The 22,637-nt window shown below is 38.9% G+C and overlaps 1 protein-coding gene across 10 annotated transcripts in view; it reads left to right on the top strand.

The window, feature by feature from the left end:
- The window catches only part of LOC143215824 (octopamine receptor beta-1R), a 222,576-nt gene that overhangs the window by 186,688 nt on the left and 13,251 nt on the right, over positions 1–22,637 (top strand). For all 10 annotated transcript variants that reach the window (XM_076438363.1, XM_076438362.1, XM_076438360.1 and 7 more), the window contains 2 exons: positions 2,997–3,108; positions 7,389–22,637. The exon at positions 7,389–22,637 is cut by the window's right edge and continues 13,251 nt beyond it. In XM_076438363.1, the coding sequence (XP_076294478.1) occupies positions 2,997–3,108; positions 7,389–7,599 (323 nt within the window). In that variant the 3' untranslated portion in view covers positions 7,600–22,637. The remainder of the gene's footprint in view (positions 1–2,996; positions 3,109–7,388) is intronic.

Genomic DNA, 22,637 nt, shown 5'->3' with positions numbered 1-22,637 from the left:
AGATTACGTTATCTTTGAAACTTTATAATTTATACTAGTTCACTTTGTTAAAATGCCTTGCGGGCCATAAATGTATAATAATTTATAGATATTCTTACATTACATTTTCACAAAATATTCATGTGAAATGTCGCTCGAAGTATACTTACTTTGTTAAAATGTCTTGCAGGCCATAAATGTATAAAAATTAAACGCTATTACCTAACATTTTCAGAAAACATTTACACGGAAAGTCGCTCAAAGCAATTAAATTAAAGCACTGTAGAAAGTCCACAAAAAGAAACTTATGGTGGCAGAACACTATGTGGTAAAAATGACGTGACAGGCGGGGGCGGTAGAGCACATAAAGGCACAGAGGCGATGATAAAGGTCAACGTCGAAAAGAAAACTTATGTTCTGGGTTAATGGGGTAATGCAACTCGGCGAGTTCTAATTACAAATTCAAAGCTGCATTCTGCTACAAAGATTGTAGCAGAGGATAATAGTGAGTGGGATCTGCAAGAAAAAATTTCAAAGTACTGCAATGCAAGCAAGGAAATTGAAGAATCGCAATTTCAGATGAAAAATTGCAAAAACACAAGATACTGTTTTTTCAAGAGAAACAATGAAGCGATCTTAAATGAATCCTGGCGAATTGTTGGAAATGACAGGAAAGGATGAAATACTGAGAAACGGAATGTAATTAGACGAAATGGAATTTTGGTTCTCTTTGAAACATAAATAACGAGTTCGCATCCCGAGCCTTTGCTTAATCCGTGTAGCTACATAATTTAACAACACAAAGAAGTAAATTAAAGGTGCACAATGAATTCGAATACCGTGTTCTTTCACTTGCAGGAAGTAATTAATAGTCGCCCCTGTGTAACGAAAAATAATTAAGTTATTCTATTGCTGAAAATTGTTTTACATTATGGACTTCAAAGTCGTGCAACAAACTTCGTTTCTGAGTAATATAAAATCTTCTAATTTTATGTAATACTTTCATATTGAATACGATATCTTTTATATTTTTTACAATAACACATTGGTTGAATTAGATGTAGAGGGGGTCTACAAATAATTTTTACAGGCTTAAAAATTACTGTAATAATTTACAAACTTTTTATTTGAATAATTTAAAATTTTTTAAAACTCTCTCCAATAAAACACTTGCTACGTGAAAATAATAAAAAGTGAATGCTTCGCACTTTTTCTTCGATTAAAGAACTAGCTTCGACTTTGTTGAATATTTTCAAGCTCGACAGTAAACATGTCAGTGTCATAAAAATTATTTACAAGCATCCTGTATATTAGCGGAAACTCTCATTACAAACTGCCGACCTTGGTAAAAAATGTCTGGCCAGCGAGAGATTGAAAATAAACATAAACTCGGGAGAAAAAATGGCGTGTGGAACGCGAAATCTCCCGTGAATAATTTTCCCTCTGAAATTGCTGCCGCGCGTAATTCAATGTGCCAGTTAAATGAACGAAATATCGCCTCGTAATTGACGAGCATGTGAATAAATTACAGGTTCGTTCCGCCGAAACGCAATTGTACGGATACAGCCGATGACCTTGAGCTTCGGCCGTCATTCGCTGATACGGCTTTATTAATATTCGCCGGTTTCCACGGGAGCAGAAAATGTTTGTCAGGCGAATTATCCGGGGCCAAAAATATCAACGGGCAGGCCAGGCACTCACGCAACAAACACAATTTTGCTTAACCGAATCGCATCGCATCGCGCGATTGTTCGAATTCTTCGTTCGTCCACACAAATACGCACGGCCAAAACTGAAATTAATAATCAGTGCGGTCCGTCAATGTTCGACGCACGATCGTGTGCCTTTCATTGTTCCCCCAGTATTAATAACCCCGTCGACGCCCGTTGTTTCCGTCGACATAACGAGAAACAATAAGAAAAATCGAGTTTAAGAGAAACGTGATTAATAGAGCCGGATTCAACATTATTCTTCTCCACGTGATATACTGTTCTAAGTATCTCGCGAATTTATTACGAGAAATGCTATGAATTTCTGCCATTTTTCATTTTATGATGCATTTTTATCGTTGTATATTCGATATCGAGTTTTTTTGGAGTTTTAAACGTGACGAAGACGGGAAATTGAAGAATATACTGTTACAGCCTTTATTTGTAACAGTTGTTCAGTGTTTATTTGTACCTTAATATTAGCTACTTGTAATCAAATATTTAATATGCAGTGCTTATGGAACCTTAATACATAAATTGAAACTCAGATTAATTAAACAAATACAAATACTGTTAAACATTATCTGTTACCAGAGTCGACAAATTAAGATTTGTGTCCCCACTCTACTTTACCCTTCTGCGACGCTATTCCCCCACGCTTCCGCCACGGCCCGGTCATGTGACGCATCCCGGCTCTGTCACGTGACTAATCCGGTACTGGCACGGAGAGGGGCTAATTTCCTCTCCTCCATTCGAGTAAATTCCTATCAACAGCTTCTTTCAAAGTAGTTATTTAGAAAGAGATTGTTAAGCTTCTTTTTCAACAGGTTTTAATTTTTAATACAGGTTAAGTGATACGCGTACTTGTAAACATTTTCACATTTTTGATAGCACACTTAGACTTCATGTATTATTACTAGACTGCGGATCTTTATACAAAATAAAAATGTTTTGCATTCAATCTTACGACATTCTTGAATTTTTAAAATCTTTCACTGTTTTATATTTCACCCAACCAAATTCTTCATAAATGCATTAAGATCCGCATTTGTATCTCTAAACGTACCGGATTGTATTACCTAGAAAACAAATGCATTCAGTAAAACATTGATTAATTGCACAAAAGTATCAATTAATTAGTAAACATTTACAAAATCTTACATTTTTAGCGTAACATATCGACCTTCCTGAGAAAATCTTTTTCCCCATGGAAGCTAGCTAGACGAGCTATAAAGTTACGAATTAGATAACGTGTATAGTAAACTTTTTCATTTTTCTACATTGCTGACATAAATTTTTATTTTTCAGGTACTTCCATACGACAACAAACGAAAAGTTGGAGGGCTGAACACAAAGCAGCGAGGACGCTCGGAATAATAATGGGCGCGTTCCTCCTTTGTTGGCTGCCATTCTTCCTTTGGTAAGCAGAGAGGATCGTACATTTTAAGAACTTAATTTATACCAAATTTTCATTTTCAATATGATTTTTTCTCACCAATCTATCTTCGAAAAATTACTATATTTGTTACGTTTACGTATTAAATAGCCTAATAACAAATAGTAAAAGGCAGGGAGTGATGTTGTATGATCGTGGTGACGTTATACGTGAATTCGGAGAGGAAAAGTCGACTATGGCCCGGGCATCTTATTGTTAGTGGACAAAGAACTCCCCGACAAATGAAAGATCGCGTATTCGATTCCTGTACGTTATCAGTCTCTCTTTCAAGAATAAATACTCTTCAACAATAATGAACTGTCCTGAAAAGAAGTCGTTCAAAAAATGGAACTAATAGAAAGAAAAAGGGAAAGCGTGCTGTATTAGAAAAAATTTAACTATTATATTTAAAAAGTTCTCTTCTAATCAAGTTATAAATAGGAGCATTCATGTTGATTCTGGTGAACATTTTCATTATTTGTTAGTACTCAAAAATAGTTTATGCTTATTATGAGCATGATTTCTTATTTTTATATATTCTAAATAGTTGACAAGCAAGGTTGAAGTAATAAATATCATATATTAATCACGAAAAATCAATATAAGAATCATATATTAATATTGTGGCTTCCCTCTCTCACGACTCCCACGGTTCCCCCACTACCAGTGTACCAATTCCCTCACCATCAACTCTATTTCGTATTCCTCCTACCGTGCTTTGCCTCGCGTGACTGCTCCCCAACCTCCCATTTACACTCCACAGGAGTTTGATGGGGAGGATCCAGGAGTAGGGAGAGTATATCCTGTAAGTGACAGAAATAATATTAGGTTGGCAACTAAGTTCGCGACCACCACGTTTTCTCAAACAAATGCATTTATACATGTATTTCATATCAAATTAATCGCAAAATTCGGAGCTTCCCAATGATATACAGTTCAAGAGGAATGGTCACTGAATGAGATTATAATCATACAGTAAAAGAATTACGAAACAAAAGGTCGCGAATTTAGTTGCCAACCTAATATCATACAAGTGGCTTCTTTTTAACCCTAGTATACTGACCATTTGCAGCAAACCACACCTAAATCATTAAAATTAGAACCGAATGTCGCAACCCAATAATAATTCCCTGTTCCATCCAAGATTTGAATACAAAATTCCGTTCATATTCCACACAACATGATTACCGGCCGCTAATGAAACAGCGACAGCAAATAAACAATAAAGAAGCATATTCCATTCGAAGAGGATCTAATTGTTAGCAAACATCCGAGCCCATCTGATGCAGAAGGCAGCTGCAGGATTGCTCATTAAAAGAATACCCAATTTCACTGAGGTTCGATGGAAACGGAACGGAGGCGGTTGCTGTAAAAGAAAAAGAAACATTCTTTGGACTGTTCCCATCGTTGGGGAATTTTCCGCTCATTTTCCGCGGCCTTTCAGTAACGACTGGGGGGGGGGGTCGTCGATTTTTCCGTAAAAACACACACACACGTACATACAGAGAGAAATACTCCGTCTATTCGGCTCGCACGATATATCAGCGAGGCACGGTGCAGGCTGTTCGGTGCTTTCGTTTCATCGACGCCAAGTTCCCCGAGCCGGTGAATACTCGCGAAAGCTGAGCCAGCCGCATGTTTTATTAATGCAAAGCTGAGTGCATCCCGCGGAGTATACGGCGAGGGCTCAGCAGCACGAGTTTCCACCATCACCGCTTCGTAGTCTAACTATTTGCTTGGCTAAGCAATGCGGTCGCAGCTTCCGAGGAAATAGCAAGCTGTCTCTTCTTATTGCTCGCATAATATCGTAGACAGTCGTTGCGAGGCATTGCCTCTTAATGAGAATTCAAAGCCACCCTTTTGTGGCAACGCTCGGTCATTTTCGTGACAGAGACCTGGAACTTCTTCTAACATCAAAGCCGTGACAATATTTCAGACGAATTATGAAATGGTGCTTCGTTTGGAACCTTATTACCTAGACTGCGAAGCTTTAGGCAAAATGAAAATGTTCTGCATTGATTGTGCGAAGCAGAAGTAAAACGAAAACTGATTTTATCCCCTAATGACTTTGTTACATGAAAAATAATATCACAATGGTCTTAAATTTATTAATTTTTTACTGTTTTCTATACGTCTACTTATACACCGTACTTTACCGTAGTCTACTTATTACACAGGCTGTCCCAAAAATGTCATACTCGAACAAACCGGTTTCTGAGGTCATTCCAAGCAACTTTTTCCTTTGCGAAATTGTTCTCCGCAGCTTCGTTGCGGAGTTATTAACGAAAAACACGGACCAATCAGAGAGGTTCCACTGAGCGGGGAGTTGGCATTGGCCGAGCCAGACTCCGCCCGCTGTTATCGCGCTCTGTGGATTGGTCCGCGGTTTTTCGTTAATAACTCCTTAACGCGGCCACGGAGAACATCTTCGCAAAGGAAAAAGTTGCTTCAAACGATCCGAGGAATCAACCCTTTCGAGGAGTTAGAACATTTTGGGACACGTAGTAGAATTTGAGCGATAACAAACTTTTCGGATTGAACCTTGATATAGTGTACTCCTCCCTCGGACTATGATGTGTGTCCCATTATTGTAAAAATTAAGTAACAATTCACAAAAGTACGTTCGGGTGTACAGTTTAAATCTACACAATTGAAGCCGGTTTGAAAGACTGGTTTTTCCAGCATTTACTTAGGAATAAATACAATTTTCAGAGTACATGCTAGATAGGCAGAGAAAACAGTTGCACAGGATCAACAAACAGCGTCGCATGTTTGTTAGCTAATTGATAATCGACGGCGAAACGAGTCCGTCACCGAGCAACAATCGTTTGCAGTAATAATGAAACGATCGGTGCGTGAACTCCGACAATTTAACAACAATTATATTATTTTCGTTCGAACGACAGACCCGGACCGGGAAAATATTTGTACAACGGGTGTTCGGTCTCGGAAGTAGAATTATATCACGGGATTTTCCAGTGTATAGAACGGGCTCCGGATTTAACCAAGCGTATAAACAAACAGAGACTTTGAATGATTTGCAAGCATGCTCAGCGTGACGAGCGTTATTGTGCAGACGCGGACATATGCGAACACGTTCGACGCTCGCCACAAATCATGGCAGGCGCTGCTCGATTAGCCGTCGCGTCGCGCTTGTGGACAAAGATCTCCCGGATCCGCAGGACGTATCGAAACCTCCGTTACGTCGCCTCCAAAATAAATAACTTTTGCGCAGTGACCGAAAATATGGATATTTTAGTCAGCGTAAATGTTTCCGGATGTCGTTCGCCGATATCGCGCCCCGATGTATCACGGTCAAATTGCTCATGAAACCGAATTATTCGTGGACCTTGCGCCCCCGACATCCGTGCAACTGTCTTATTGCTGTGACTCTTCTGCAGGACGAGCAAAATGGCGACGGTGTCCTGCATATGTGCAGGAATTGAGGCATTGCTACTGCAATAGAGTTCCGCCAGAATTTCGACTCCGCCATTATTGTAATGAACTTTGCTGGACATGTGAAGGGGTTGAAGTTAGAGTCCCCTTCCCCTTCTACGGCGGTATTCCCCCACGCTTTCATGTTTTATTTGCGAACGTTGCATTTTATTGTTATCGAAATATACGACAGTGAATGTATAAATGTCTGCAACCTAACAATCAAGGAAACCTGTACACGATCGGGTGCGTAATGTGTTCGATTATTATTAATAATTGTCCTGTATACACGGCGACTGCTAAAAGTTGTCGAACGAAATTAAACATTGCGCAAAAGCATATTTTTTAACTCGACACGTTAACTGCCATATTGGTCACACATAATTAATGGTGAAATTAATCCTTTGCTAGGTTTAAAAATCGAATTTTATCGTGACATAATAAAATGGATCGAATTTTGTTAGAGTCCCTACTCCACCTTCCCCTTCTACGCTTCCGCCACGGGTCGGTCACGTGACGCGTTTCGCTTCTGTCGCGCATGCGTCACAATGTCACGTGACTGGCAGGGAGAGCGCAATGAATCGTGACTTCATACTTTATTTATTAATTAAATTATTTTGATGAAAATATTGAGACTGCTACGTTATAGTGATGGAATAGGGAAGCAATAGGGAAGCATTTTCATAAAATCTTGCATCTAGCAATTCATACGTAGGACTTAACCTTGCGAGAAGTTCAAAAAGTTTACATTTTAGCGTTTGTCTCTAGCTCGTAGAAGTTCTATAACTCTTCCAATCCGTGATCTGATGTGTCTCATTGTCTTCTTCCAGGTATCTAACAACGTCCCTCTGCGGCGAAGCCTGCTACTGTCCAGACACGGTGGTGACCGTCCTCTTCTGGATAGGTTACTTCAACAGCGCCCTGAACCCCCTGATCTACGCGTACTTCAACCGCGACTTCCGCGAAGCGTTCAAGGACACCCTGAAGAGCGCGCTACCCTGCTGCGCGAGCTGTTGGAAAACACCGTCGCAGTTCGTCTAGCGAGAGAAACCCCCGTGAACAGTCGCACCGAAAACACTGCATTGCTCGAGATCCACGAAAGGACTTGGTATCGACTTGTTCACCGAACGATTGTCCAATTCCCCAGGATCAGAACACGGCTCTGCCCTGCTATTACTTTCACCAATTCGCTGAAACAGTCTTCAGCTGCTCTGGATCACTTCTGATACCCACGGTCTCGCCGCACTGTCACATTCTTGACGAATTTTTACACGATGCTGCTGTCGAACTCCATTGGATGGACTCTGACGAGAATGAAACCTAGAAAAAGCTATCTAAACATCTCCACAGTTACACTATCGCGCACGAACCGTTGCCTAACAGAGAAGAAGTGTCATCGATCAGAACTGCCCATCCGGATGGGCAAGAAAGAAATTAAAAGAAGACACCAGCCAAATTGTTAGTACTTGCTGTTAGCTCGGTGTAAGCATAGTAGCGAAGAATCTAGGAGACAGGGTCCTGTCAACTACCCGATGGCAGTCTCGATTAATTAACTCTAAGTCTAGCAACGCTGCAATTCTCGTCAGACTCCATCAGAGTTGTCCAAGATTGACACACAAACAGGAAAATCAAGATAGCGGACGGGTCAGTTGATGATCCTAAGTGGTCAAGACACTCATGCGGCGATGGCTACTTAAATTCCCCATAGCGAGCTTCGTAGACCTTCGTAACAGGAAACCAGCAGCACAGTTTCCTTAGATCCGGATCTATACGAAGAGGTAGCTCGATCTTCGACGATTGGTCCAGTCGGGAGCAATAGAAGAGCATGATCAAAGTGAAAAAGGGGATTGACGTCGTCTAAGGCGAATTTACACTTCTCCACTTTGGATGTGTCTACATCCCAGGTGAATCATTCACCGTGTGGGAAGATTGTTTTCATCAGTGATTCAGCCAGAGTGTTCATCCAAAATGATTAGTAGACTGCGGATTTTATGCATGTTTGGCAAACTTGAGTGAAACTTGAAATTGTAGAAAGATTGACGCGCCATGCACGTCAAAAGGCTTTTGTCCCAGAATTGGAAATAATGTGTCACACACGTCGAAAATTCGTTTTCCATCATTAGCTTAAATCCTTTTGTATTATCTTTAAAAAGAATTTTTCTGTACACGGTTTAATTCAAAAGGTTAAGAGAAGAAATAACGTTCTATTTGGTTTCCATTTCTTGCAATCAATGCAGACATTTTTTATTTTGCATAAAGATCCGCAGTCTAGTAATTAGTGGACAAAGTAGGATCTACTTCCACTGGATGATCCAGCCGCAATGAAACAGCGTCAGTGACGAGTTCACAACTGTCTGAACAAGTGAACTCCGTTGTCGATGTACTGTGCACGCCTCGCAAGAAGTCCCGCGAAAAGAGCGCGTTTCTGATTGGTCGGAGTGGGAGGAGCCTAGTCTCGCACGCATATTTAGCTGAAACGGTCATACATGTAGCGTGTGACGTCAGAAGGCTTGTTCTTATTTCGAGAACCAATGGATTGAATTCATTGTGGATGATTCATCTTGCACATCCAAAGCGAACAATTGTGAATTCGCCTTTATCGCGCGCGGACGGAAGAATACGCGTGGTCATGGTGAAAAAATGATCGGGATAGTGACGGGGAGGAAAATGGAATTGCGAAACGTGCGGGACGATGATATCCGGGTGACGTGACGTCGTTTATTCGACGCATAACGATGTTCGATGTGAAATGTTCGAGTCGGGGAAGATCAAGTGGCTCGTCGGCGTCAAAGTACGGGATAGACTTCCAATTAAGCGTCTGCTCGTTCGTCGAAATTCTTTCCGAATGAATACAGCTGTAATTCTATATTCCTTTCTCTTTTTGCTGCTTCTTTCTTTTTTCCGGCCGACAACTTCTCGCGGAAAAATCAGCTGCGCACACCGAATTAAGAGAGTTACGCGAGGACCGTACCTCCGCGTCCGTGGAATTAATAATCGGCTCGTTGGTTTCCTTAATTGGCTCCTCGCCACGGGTAAATTTGATTTGGTGCCTAATTGAGCGGCCCGGAGACATAAAAATTTTAATCACGAACCTGTTCCTCGCGCTCGCTGGACCCAAAAGTTTTTTCTGCTGGGTGTTTCCTTTTTTGCAGAGAGTAGTGATTTGTTGAGGAGCAGGATTTGGAGTTGTATTGATCTTGAGTAATTATTCTGTGCTCCGGAAATCGGCTCTTTAGTTCGGCCGCGCCGAGTCTGTTAGTTCTGGGAAACTTAATTATATGTATGTCGTCTTGAAACTGGGAAGTTACTCTTATGTGGATATGTTGCGTCAGTTCCTCGGCTTTCATGGGACAAGTTGGCCGTTCGGCTATCAGTGTTACCACGAAGTTCCGTTCCTAATATTAATCGGGAGCTATTGGTGACGTATAGTCAGTCACAGATGTCCGTACATACAGTTCCAATTCGGTGGAAATACAGTTCCGGAAATTAGTTCCAGAAATATTTGATAAAACAGTTTAACATCAAACGCAATTGCAATATGTAGTAAATAGAAGAATTTCCTTCCATTACGAGACACAGAAGTCTTCTAAAAAATTCTTTCTATTTTTAACAATTTTAACAAATTGAAAATGACACATGGACGTTCTTAAATCGTGTCAATGCTTTTACCGTTTTATATTACGTCCACTTATTTTTGTCATAAATGCATAAAATCCATTATCCGCTTAAAACATTTCACAACATTGGTATCCAAGGGTAATTTACTGTTAAAAAAATATTATACCTCGCAACAGCAATGTAAAAATAAATGAAACACGAGTGACATTTTATGCACGTCACGCGTAATATTGAATTAAAAATAAGAATATTGTTTTGAATACATTACAAAGTTTAGTACTCTTAAAACCAGTTGTCAGTACACCGCAGTATTACGTTACTGATTAAATACCTGCAGGTCAAATTTCTTTCGAGTCATAATTGGGTTAATTGGGTGCGTTAATTGACCTAGAAAAAGAGATATTTAAGAATGAATTGACGATATTTATTGCATTACTTAATAAGAAAGATCGTACAGATCGATTTTACTGATTACAAGATGAAACATATTTTTCTAGTACTTTTACTTAAATCACTAAACCGTTCGAAAACGCAATACTTTATTTTTTAAAAGTTTATATCTATTCTTTTGTAAACAAAATCGAATTTTAAATGGTCTATTGTAAACATTTTCACCGTTTTGTATTTCTGCTACACGTCTTTGTCGTAAGTGCAACTTCGCTGTCTGGTCATCAAGCATACCAAATAGCTGATAATATTAGCTATCTTTAACCATGAAGGCACATCTGCTAGCGTTATAATTAGCCTGCAGATGTTAAGCACTTACAACAAAATTGGTCAGGCGTTATTTAAAACTGAAAACATTAAAAGTGCTTGGAAACTTCAATAGAATATTCCATACTTGTTCAAATGATTAAAAAGTGAAACAAGTTTCTATAAATTCCCCTTGAAATACAAATACAACATTTTTACTTTCGATAAAATCCGCACTTGTAATATATCATTTCTGGCGTGTTCCGAGAATGCCATAATCAATCTTGCTATTTTCGAAACCTGCTCACCGAAACTATTCACGCTTCTGAGTATTTAAAATGTCATATAAGTAAATTACGGATTTTGTGCATTCATGACAAAAATGGATGGATGAAAATTCAAACAGTAAAATTACTTACAGCTTATTAACACTATATTGGTTAGCGAAATAAATTCCTACATGATGAAATTGACGCAAACAATTTTAATTTTTCAGAAAAATTCGCAATCCAGCCATAAGTTAACAGAGAAAGGGGGTTCTATTCCGTCCTGAATTTCCGAATTTCCCGGAAGCGACATTTCACATCTTCGGAATCTGGGAAAAGGTCGAAAAAAGGAGTTCGATTCTCGCGCCATCGAATGCCACGAAATCTTATCTATACTTGGCCATGATCGAATTTCGATTTCGACGGGGACCCGACGTCGATCAAGCACATAAATCGCGCACAGAACGAACACGTCAGCCTCGGGTGTATCAGGGGAACGCACGGTTCGCGCTTGTCCTCGCGCGATAAAATCGATTATGCTCGATCTGCCGTTTCATCCCGATGATTTATTAGAGACACGTTAATTAATCTGTAGGACGCCGAAGCCCGTGCTCTGCAAGTTTTGCCAATCGTTCGGTGTATAACGAGTGCGAACGGTATTTGAGACTGATTTTATGCATTTCTGGACTCGAATTAAGCCCTTCCTAGGAACTTCCTGCCCCGTGGATCGCAATCAGTCCCCTCGTCACGGTCGATCTCTTTGACCGACCGGTTTCCGGTCGGGCGACACCATGGAATTCCGAATTGTTTGCGAGTTGAAGCACCGCGTATGGAAAACGCCGATTTCGACTTCGATTAACTCGCGATTACTGTTGCGGTTCGAGCGCGAGCTTTCGTAGCCGTGTCATAATTAAACAGAACACTATGATCCCTGGAAACATTTTTATCATTGAGTCTCATTGAGCTGCTGAACTTTCTTGATTATTTTTTCACAATTGAAATTTGTTGTCGAAGGCATCTCGATTTATAATTGGCAAAAATAATGGAGCTTAATTGACCTGCTGAATTTTCTAATTCCATCATAGAAATTAATATTTTCTGTCAAAGGAATCTCGATTTAAATGGCAAAATTAAATAATGGTTGCTGTGCGAGGAACCTTAATTGAAAATTTTTGAAAAACCAACAAAGTCCAATAGATACGATTATATTTGTTTACCAAGAAGCCTTGATTTAAATGGCGAAATTAAGAGTAATCTAACCAAGGCTGATTTATGCACAGTACCATTTTTCACATTTTCAACAGATCGCGAAGTATTCCATCCTCTTTAGCTAAACTCACATTGTATGTCGTTCCATAAATTATGTTTCCTATCTTATTGTTAGTTCGATGAAATATGACGAAGTTTATATGCACACTGGTGCTCATAAATCTCCGAATATCTTGTTCCAAAGAAAATGCATATATTACATGAATTTCTGAAGCAATTTCACTTCTGAAGAAAATCGATGTGTCCATGTAAGATAGTTCGCAAATGCATCTGTCGAATTTCGCAAATTAACGTGGTTATTGTGCAATACTCTTCAGATTATAAATTTAAAGATAGAATTGATGATTATTTAAAGATATAACGCCATCAAAATGAACTTGCGTATCAGCCTCTTCAACTAAATAAATAGAGAAGTTGTTAAAAAGATAATTCAAAATTCCGAAATACATAAAAACAATACGAGAAATGCGAAGCAGTAATTATAAAATTGATTTTAAATTAATGCAAGTATTATTTTCAATTAAAATTGTATTTCTGTGATGATGGAACGACTTTTATGAAACAGAAAAATGATTCACAAAGTAATTCGAAACTCTTAAATAAATACAAGAAACCATTATCACATTGATTTTGAATAAGTTAAATTAGAATCGTACTTTTTATATGATTGAACGAGATTTTTACGAGAATAATTTATGGAACGACTCGATAATTCTCATTATACACACAAAGCTAATATTTCGCACGGTAACTTCGTTACGCAGCGTTCAGATTCGCCAAAAAATGGAAATTTCTCGATGACGATACTGTCACACGAGAATTCCATTAGTAAAATTTGCTGAATTTCTGGCGGCTTTCCAAAGTCATTTGAATCGATTTCCCTTTCTCGTCGAGAGCAACGCGGCATAATTATGCGCAATTGTGGATAATCGAAAAATATGACAGTGCAAAACGAAGCGAGCATTCGATCGCGCAGGAGGGGGGAAGCGATTCGAAGAATTCCACGCACGACCGGGAGCTCGTAAATGGGTTCGTGATGATGAATTAAAAATGATTTTTCGATGCTCGGTGTGACGACCGACGGCGACGTTGTGGCCGTCGGCAACCGGAAACGGGGGGAGCAAAACGATATAAACTAACACACTTCTATGTCTTTCGCTGGCACGCGCGAAATTGCAAATTTCGACAGTGTATCACGTGCCGGAAACGCGTACCTCTGCGAACGGCGAACTTCGCGGAAGAGGAAGTTGGAACGAGACTTTGGCCGCTGTTTGCCTGCCAGTCGTGTTTCTGGTTTCAATTAATGGCTCGTCTTGGGCTAATTGAACACTGCGTACTCGACACTTTGTGTTTGTAATCGTTGGCAAAAATGTTGCGGCTGCACATCTGCTCGCGCGGAGGTCTCGATCTCCCTGTTTCTGCGTCTCGGAGTATTCGTTTAGCATCAGCCGAAAATCCGACGTCTCCATAATTGAATATTCTGACGTATCTGATAAGTAGACTGCGGATTTTTATGCATTTACTCAGAAATTGGCTAGGTGAAATACAGGGTCTGTCCGGAAAGTAATGCGACCACATTTTTTTTTGTAAATCTATTGAATATAGGGGATGAAATGAATTTGTACTTAACTCCTGCTGTCCACAATCGCTGCTGAACGATTTTATTTTGCATAAAGATCCGCGGTCTAGTAACAAAAATACTGTGGATGTTTGTGGATTTATATTCAACTCCAGTTTCGGCGAGTATTTGTTAGGATTTTGTTAAACATATTTCTTCCCTTCTCACCTATATTTGTAATCAAAACGTTGCACGTATTTGTGGATCTGTATTTTAAAAAATAAGAAAAATTTTAACTAAACCGAGAGGAACTTATCCCTTGTATTCATCCAGTAAAATATGTATATAAAATGCATGTACATAATTACTTATAAGTTCTCAGTAACTTTTTATAAATATTATTATTAAATTTCACTGAGGTTGGATTTTGTATAGTCTCATTGTTTGTGAATTTACATTATATTGAATTATATTAATTTATTCATTTTGACGATATATGTATTACACAAAATATCAGGACTTTATGTTATTCTGGGATGTATGTTTATGCAACGAGATCAATTTTATTAATGTTTCATTGGAAGCATACGTACTATAAAACTAATTTGACTGTCATTGTTCAAAGGACTGAACAAATGCATACGGATTAATAATGAATGTGATTAAATTACGCAAGGTTCAATTACCAAGACAACTTTGTTTGGAATCGTTCAAATAACAGATAAGAGACCGGGATTTTCAATTGCAATGAGTTGCAAGATGGCGGCGGAACAGCGACCAGAATTTCCGAACACGCGTTGACTTTGTAAATACGTTGTCAACCATAATCGTAGGACGAAGGCAACCAGTGCTAATTAGTCGTAATTAGAGGACAACAAAGCTGTATTATCTGTAACGCAATACTTATTAACAATGAGATTGTTGACGAGAGAAGAGCGACGGGCTGCGGACTAAAAATAACCGTGCGTCGACAGGCTGTTGTTACGATAGAAAATTGTAAATTGCAAAATTACTCTGCGGAGAATTTGGTGATCGATGTTTACTTATATGTATATTGTCTGTTATTCGACGAATAGATCTTTCTTACAATTTTCTTTAGAATGATTGTGCGTTCCGGTGCCATATTTGTGTTTTACGAACGCACAATTAGTTCAAGCAAATTTAAACAAAAAAAAACAATACAATTTGACACATGAACTAATGAAAATATCTCGATGCACACCAACAGACTGCGGATTTTATGCATTTATGAAAAAAAATGAGTAGGTGCCATTTAAAACTGTAGGGAAATTAAATGAACATAAGATAGAAAATTCTAGTTGGTTCCTATTTTGCACAAAATTCTTATTTTGCATATACATCCGCAGTCTGATCATAAACTGCATATATCTGATGGCTGATCAAACATTAACAATTAAGGCGAGTAATGTACATGTACAGTTACCAATTGTTGCGCAAGAACCCATAGCTTTCCCAGCAATCAGAGAAAAATGTGTTAAATAAACACAAAGGACGATTAAAAAGAGGGTGGTGTAAACATAATTAAAGTGTCTCCTTCATTACATTTCTTTCGGATGTGCCATAATAGTCGAGCATCGTCCATTCTGGACGATTGACCTAGAGTCTGGATTCTGTATCAAGTCTGGACCAAGTCTGGCCTCCAAAAAAGGCCCCCACAGCGAAACCAGCCAACAAATTGCAAAAGCGCGCAGTGCAAACTGGAGCTAACCACCTGGGGCAGGTTCCAGTCAAAAAATGATGGTTCCCAATTCCCATCCGCCATTTTGTCGACCGGCCGTTCCGAGCCCGAGCGCCGCTTCTCTCTGCCGTTAGAGACTCGACTTTTTCTAGAGAAATTGCGAACGCTTTACTTTCATTCGTACGGCCTATTGTACGCGTCTAGACTGTATAAATGTACCATAGCAATAATGATCAAGGACTGTACATAACATTGACGACGAACGAACAAAATGGCGAGAGTCGGCTAGCCTGTGTGCGTGTGCATATATGCGTGTGCGTGTGGAAACGTGTGCCCGTCGTTTTTGTAACTGATATGTTACCGTGTAGCGTGCGTGTTCCGTGTTGCTTTTACAGGTGTAATACACACAGAGATACAAACACACACACACAGACATACACTACAAAACAAGATCCCCAAGCGGCGTAATTACTGTCGTAGCTGACCCCCAATTCCCACAAGAAAAGCAAAAACGTCGATAGGTCTCTACATTGCGAAAATTCATAATAGCGGCCATTCTTTTTGGTGATATGGAGACGGATCCTTTATCTTTTGTTGAAACGTCAGTGACCTCATCGAATGCAAGCGGATGCAACCCGGAAGACCTTCATTCGTATTATCCACGCGTCAACTGCGCCCGCACCTTTCACGTACTTCCGCTTTTCGGACCCCCTCCATTCAACTTTCATCAATTCCTGTGCAATTGTCGCACTCTTTTTGTATTTTACGACCAATACGTGTTTCGGCGCGTTGATTCACATGGAACTAGCGTTGCTGCAAAAAGTCCCTCAAGGGACGCATGACGTACCGCGCAACATCAATAGTTAGGACACCTAGTGGCGTCGCGATCCGTACAGCAGGATCGTGAGAGGATCCCCAGCCTCAGCCAGTGTCGCCAGATCGAGAAAATCGAGGGGAAAACAAGTTACCCCCTCTCTGATGACCAGAGTAATATGTGACACGTTGCGACGGGCGCGACGCTTTTAGTGGGGGACGTTTGAGTGTGCTCATGGTGGTGGAATGAGATAGTGGAAGGGGAAAAGAAGGAGAGGTAAAACCGACTAGTTTTGGTCGTTTTTGGCGACACTGGCCTCAGCACAAATCGGACGTCACCGGGCTAGACTACACTATAGCTCCGTGACCTCATTCAGGTTCTGACTATAGCGTTCTCCCCACTATTATCCCAGACATCCCTCGCTCTGCTAGGATTGCGACGATTGAGAGACATAACCCTCATCCGTCCTCATTTCAAATGACTAAAAAAAAGTCGTACCTCAATTTTTAAAGTCCTGTTGTGAAGAGGAAGCTTTAATCTTCAAATCTATCGTAGTTTCATTTGCGAGAAAAAGTTTTGAGAATTTTCACAGACGTTTGAATGCACGCTACTGTGCAAAAGAAGCACCCGGTCATATTTAACCCTTTGCACTCCGAATTATTTTTCAATTTTAATTCCCTACTATTTTATGTGTTGTATTTGATATTTACTTCAAAGGACAGTTCTTGGACTCTGCTACTTATTTTAAACAATTTTGTTTACTAATTATATTGAATATAGGAAAACTGCGTCAAATTGACACGAAGGACGAATGAGGGTTAAACTAGACAACGATCTTTCTTTGTTTTTAATATCACAAGCACTGATATTCGTTCCAATTTGCGAAGATTTCTTCGAGTAGTGTAGAACCTCGATTATCCGATGATATTGAGTTGGCAAGTATATTATGGTGAAATAAAACCGAATTTCTTTATCAAACGATGAACTTTAATGAGTAAAATATTGTCTTATTTATTCTTTTTTGCAAATGATTATCGAACAAAAGGGAAAATATCTTACTCATTAAAGTACATTGCTTGAATACGAAAATTGGACTCTCTTGAAATACCGAAATTACTTTCTCGCCAACCCAATAGAATCCCCTATTGCCCGAACCTGTACCACATTTAAATCAATGTGATCGAAACACAGCACAATTTATTGTACAAATAAATAAGAAGTTAATGTAGTACCGTGACAAAGTAATCCATTGTCCGAACACTCGTGTTTCCCTGATCATTTCTTCTAACCGAGGTTCTACTATATTTTTATCAAATAAAATCACACGCGCTATCCAATTCTCTCGGTTTCAATCCGGGAAAATCGACAACATCATTTTGTCGCATTAGGATTTCGCGGTTGGCAGCGTTGAATTTCAGTCTCTCGCACGAGCGAACAATCCACAAATTGCCACGGATATTAACTATAAATCCTCTTTCTGTTTTGCAGCAGCGGAACGTTTAAAAGCCATTCTTTTGAGTCGGACAGATAATGGTTGAAAAAATATCACGGGCTTCCATTCGATGAGACGCTGTCACTGAACCTGCCGGGACGTCATTCGCTCGAATTTCCGATTAATCCTGTCCGCTACATATACGTATTGTCCCGCGATAATAACGATCGCCGGGGACATCCGCGGGTTCTACACACGGATATCGAGAAGAGCGTGATTTTCAAAAGGGAATTATATCCGAAGCAATTAAGCAGTGTCGATGGGATCGTCCGGGGCTGACAACCGTGAATACAGTCTGCTCTTGAATCTTTCCGATGAAACGGACTCGGCAAACGCGGACCTAATCCCTAACCGAATCGAGCAAATGACCTACTTCCTATCCAGTCTCCACGTGACATACAGGAATCGGTATGATTGAAAGTTTCGACCAATTGGCAATTCAGTTCTCTGGTGGAAACCATTTTTTTCAGAATATCCAGCCAATTCCATTTTTGAGGCATTTTTGTGGAAAGATTGCTTTCAGAAAGATTTTTTGAAAAATGTCCTTGTGAAACTAATCTTTCTGTGTTGTGAAACACTTTCTGTGTCCAATTAATTACAGCGGATTTAATGAATTTATGACAAAAACGAATAAGTGTAATTTAAAAGAGTAAAAATATTAGAAGAACTTGAAAATACTGTTACATTATTTTCAAACTATTAGGCAAATTAAGAAAGAAAATAAATTTCTATTTCACTCCAGGCTGTTGCAAATCCGCTGTGTAGTAATTAAAAACTACACTAAATACTTGTGAAACAAGTATTTTATGTGTCCAATTAATTACAGCGGATTTAATGCATTTATGACAAAAATGAATTATAAATTGTTGGCAAAAAAGAAATGGAATTGTGTTTGCCTTAATTAAATAAAACACAAGGGAAGTAAAGAGTATAATGAAGAGTATAAAGAAAAAAGAGAGATCTCAACTATTTCAAAGAATAACAATGAATAAAAAGAAAGAATAATAAGAAATAGATACGTATTGTATACTATGAATTATTAAACATTAATTTCATAAATTAATTAGCGACTTTGCAACTTATTATTCTACGTTTCAATTTTACATAAAGCCATTATATTAGTTCATGTCGATCCCGAATAGTATGTCCTCTTTGTTAATAAATTATTTTAACAAATGTTCTATATTCAACAGAAAATGAATGAGAATATTGAATTTCGAACGTGGACATAGGTTTACGAAACTCAAAATAAAAATATATCAATCGGAGTATTTTCGACACGAACAATGTGTGTGCTTGGAAAAAAGTCATTGTCACTCGCACGTATACCCGGTAATCAAAGTGTCAAGGACACTCGTGCAGTCTGTAACTTTGTTTGTTAACAATCGGAAAGAGCATTCGACTGTCAGACTCGACTTCCATCGACAATATTAGTCGGCTGAAAATGGATATCCCCGTTGAAAATGTTGTCCTATATTAAAAAAAATATTTTTTCATTTAGGAAAACACTGCTTCCACTTTATGCATCTGGCGATACGCGCACGTGTGCAAAAAATAAAGCCTTTGGTTTGCGGAAGAATTTATTGAATCCAATATTGTCGACATGTGATATTAAAAAAATATAAATTCTGATTTCATTGTTTTGTTTTAAACTATTTATGTACCGAGTAGACAATGTACACAGGAAAATCGGATATTTTGAGCGATAAAAAGCGATGAGACCAGAAAAGAATTAAACATAAATTCAGAATTTATTTGTTTCGGGATCACGTGTAAAATGTTATACATACACTATGTAAATGCAATTTGTTTCGTGTGAAGACCGACTTGAAGTAATGAGACAAACAAAACGAACGAATTATTGAATATAATCTTTTTAATATTTGTAACGTTTGCAAACTCTATGAAATATTAATGAACCTCGTTTCGATCAATATCTATGAGCAGACTTGGCAAACAGATTTGTGCAAGTGCTCACATTTCAATAGACCAATCTAATTGGAATCAAGTAGGAAACTTTATTTCAAACAGAATAGTTGATCGAATCTATTTAATTTATTAAATTTCTCTAGGAATGAGTTTGATCATTTCGGATTTGGTCCCATCGCTACAAAACCGCGACTTTCATTTTAGTGACACATGTGTTCCTTTCGACGTGTCGATACGGAATTTATTTTTCTATGTGAACACTGTGGTTCAACATCGTCGACACGTTTAGGTATTTTCTATCGGGCTTCCGTTCTAGCGTCACGGTTTTAGATGGTCGTAATTAGAAACTCCTCTGACTCTGCGCGATTAAACCAAAGAGTACCGCGTTACGTCGCAACTTGTAGCTTCAATGTGTGAATCATTGACAGAATGCGCGTCATCACCGAGCAGAAACGGGAATGTAAACTGCAGGCTTGGGCAACTTACACAGACAGTGGCGTCAGAATCGACCAAAAACGGTCGATTTTCCCACTCCGCCTTCTCCTACTATCCCATTCCACCCCCATGAGCATATTCCAACATCCCCTACTAAGACTGGTCACGTGATGCGCCGCGCGCGACTGAATTCGTGTTGCGTCCCCAGATAAAAATACTACAAAGTTGCTTTATAAAATATAATTGACAATATATACATACAGTAAAGTCGCGTTTCTTGTCAAACAGCCTGTGTTCTGCACGGACAATTATCGCATACCGACATTATTTTTTTATGACTGCGTCTAGTACGCCGACCGCGCCGAGTTCAAACTCAACTTTCAAAATGAAATACGGATCGCGTGGCCGAGGCGTATCGGTGTGAATCACTACTAATCGAATGTACAAAATCTTCTTTATTTTTCATTATTTTTTCATGGGACTTTCACCAACTTATTCCTGGCATTTTTCTAATTAAAACCTGTATTAAGACCTGTCTCCCACTTTAACCTTCCCCTTCTTGTAGAAGTAGAATAGTATTGTATACTATAACCCCACGTTTCCGCCAAGCCCCGGTCACGTGACGCGATTCTTCCCCATCGCGCACGCGTAACGTGTCACGTATGGCCTTGGTGGGGGACATTGGAGTGTGCTCATGGTGGTGGAATGGGATAGTGGAAGGGGAAAAGCCTGCTCTACTGGATTACGCGCTACGAAAATTGTTTTATGCCGCGGGCTCTCCAGTGCATAGTCACCTTGGAATCATCGAATTGTTGCTATTCCCGGCGATGAATAGAATATCGAAGATATTGTTCAGCGCTTTTGAAAACGATATTTCGTTAATGTTACGTTTATTGCTTGGAGGATATGTAATGATTTTAACGTGTTCATGATTAATTTCAAAATCGAATTTCAAGTCATTCTCTTTATGTTCATCAGTCTATTTATATTTGTTGGCAACAAGATGCAATAAACGTAATAGCACTTTCTCAATTCCTTGTATTGGGCTGACAAATAAGTTCGTTCGGTTTTTGTGATTTATTCCAATGTAAAAAACCGAACTAACTTATTTGCCAACCCAATGTAATTCAATTTTGCTTGAATAGGGGCGAGTAGTGAAATTTAAATCGGTTCCGCAATTCAACAATTATGTCCAATCTTATAAATAACAATGTATACCGAATTCAGGCCGATGTAAATTAGGCTACTTACCCGTATTAATCATCCGGAATTAAATTATTTCATTGTTTCCTCGATGTAATCTAAATAATGTTTTATTATATCGAGACTGCAGATGTTCATGCAATTTCACGTTTTCTGCACACAAATCATACTCATTGATCGTTGGATTTTATTGTTATCGAAATATACGAACAGTGAATGTGTAAATGTCTGCAACCTACAATCAAGAAGACCTGTACACGATCGATCCGGTGCGCAATGTGTTCAATTATTATTTATTATCAATAATTGCTTCGAATTTTCGTTTGAAACGTCCTGTATACACAGCGGCTGCCAAAAGTTTTCAAACGAAATTAAACATTGTGCAAAAACATATTTTTTAACTTGACACGTTAACTGCCATATTGGTCACACGTAATTAAAATAATCTTTTACTAGGTTTAAAAATTTATTCATGACATAATAAAAAAAATCGAATTTTGTTAGGACGTGGGGTTAAAGTCAGAGTCCCTACTCTTCCTTCCGATCACGTGACGCGTTTCGCCTCTGTCACGTGACTGGCTGAGAGAAGGTTAATGAATTGTAACTTTTGATATTATCAATTAACACTACACCTGCCGAACTCTAAAAACAATTAAAATGTTTTAGATTATAAAAACTTGAATGAAAAAGTTTATCGAATCAATTTCCAAGTATGCAACTTTATAACCTGGTAGGTTTAGTGTTAAATTATCAGATGATTGCATAAGTTCGTGCCCGATTTGAAAATAAAATTCAATGATTAAATTTTAAAGTGTACAGCTGTATTAATCAATTGTATAGTCACCATTCTTTTCTACAATTAGAAAATAATGGTGCGGAACAGTTTGCGACATCTATGAAAGTCGGGCACGAACTTCTGCAATCATCCAATATTTCGTGGACATTCATGACACTGATATTCAGCATTTAACGTGTCAGAGGATACAAAGCTTGATTAAACAGTCTCAAATGATCAATGAATTAATTAATGTTTCGAGAGAAATGCGACGCACTTTTGTCAACTTCCTGCTGCCACGGTGAGTGAATGACTTAATTTAACGACC

Source organism: Lasioglossum baleicum, chromosome 14 (genome assembly GCF_051020765.1).
Source record: "Lasioglossum baleicum chromosome 14, iyLasBale1, whole genome shotgun sequence".
Lineage (NCBI taxonomy): Eukaryota > Metazoa > Arthropoda > Insecta > Hymenoptera > Halictidae > Lasioglossum > Lasioglossum baleicum.
Note: the sequence above shows the minus strand (reverse complement) of the source record. Positions and strands in the feature narration are given on the sequence as shown.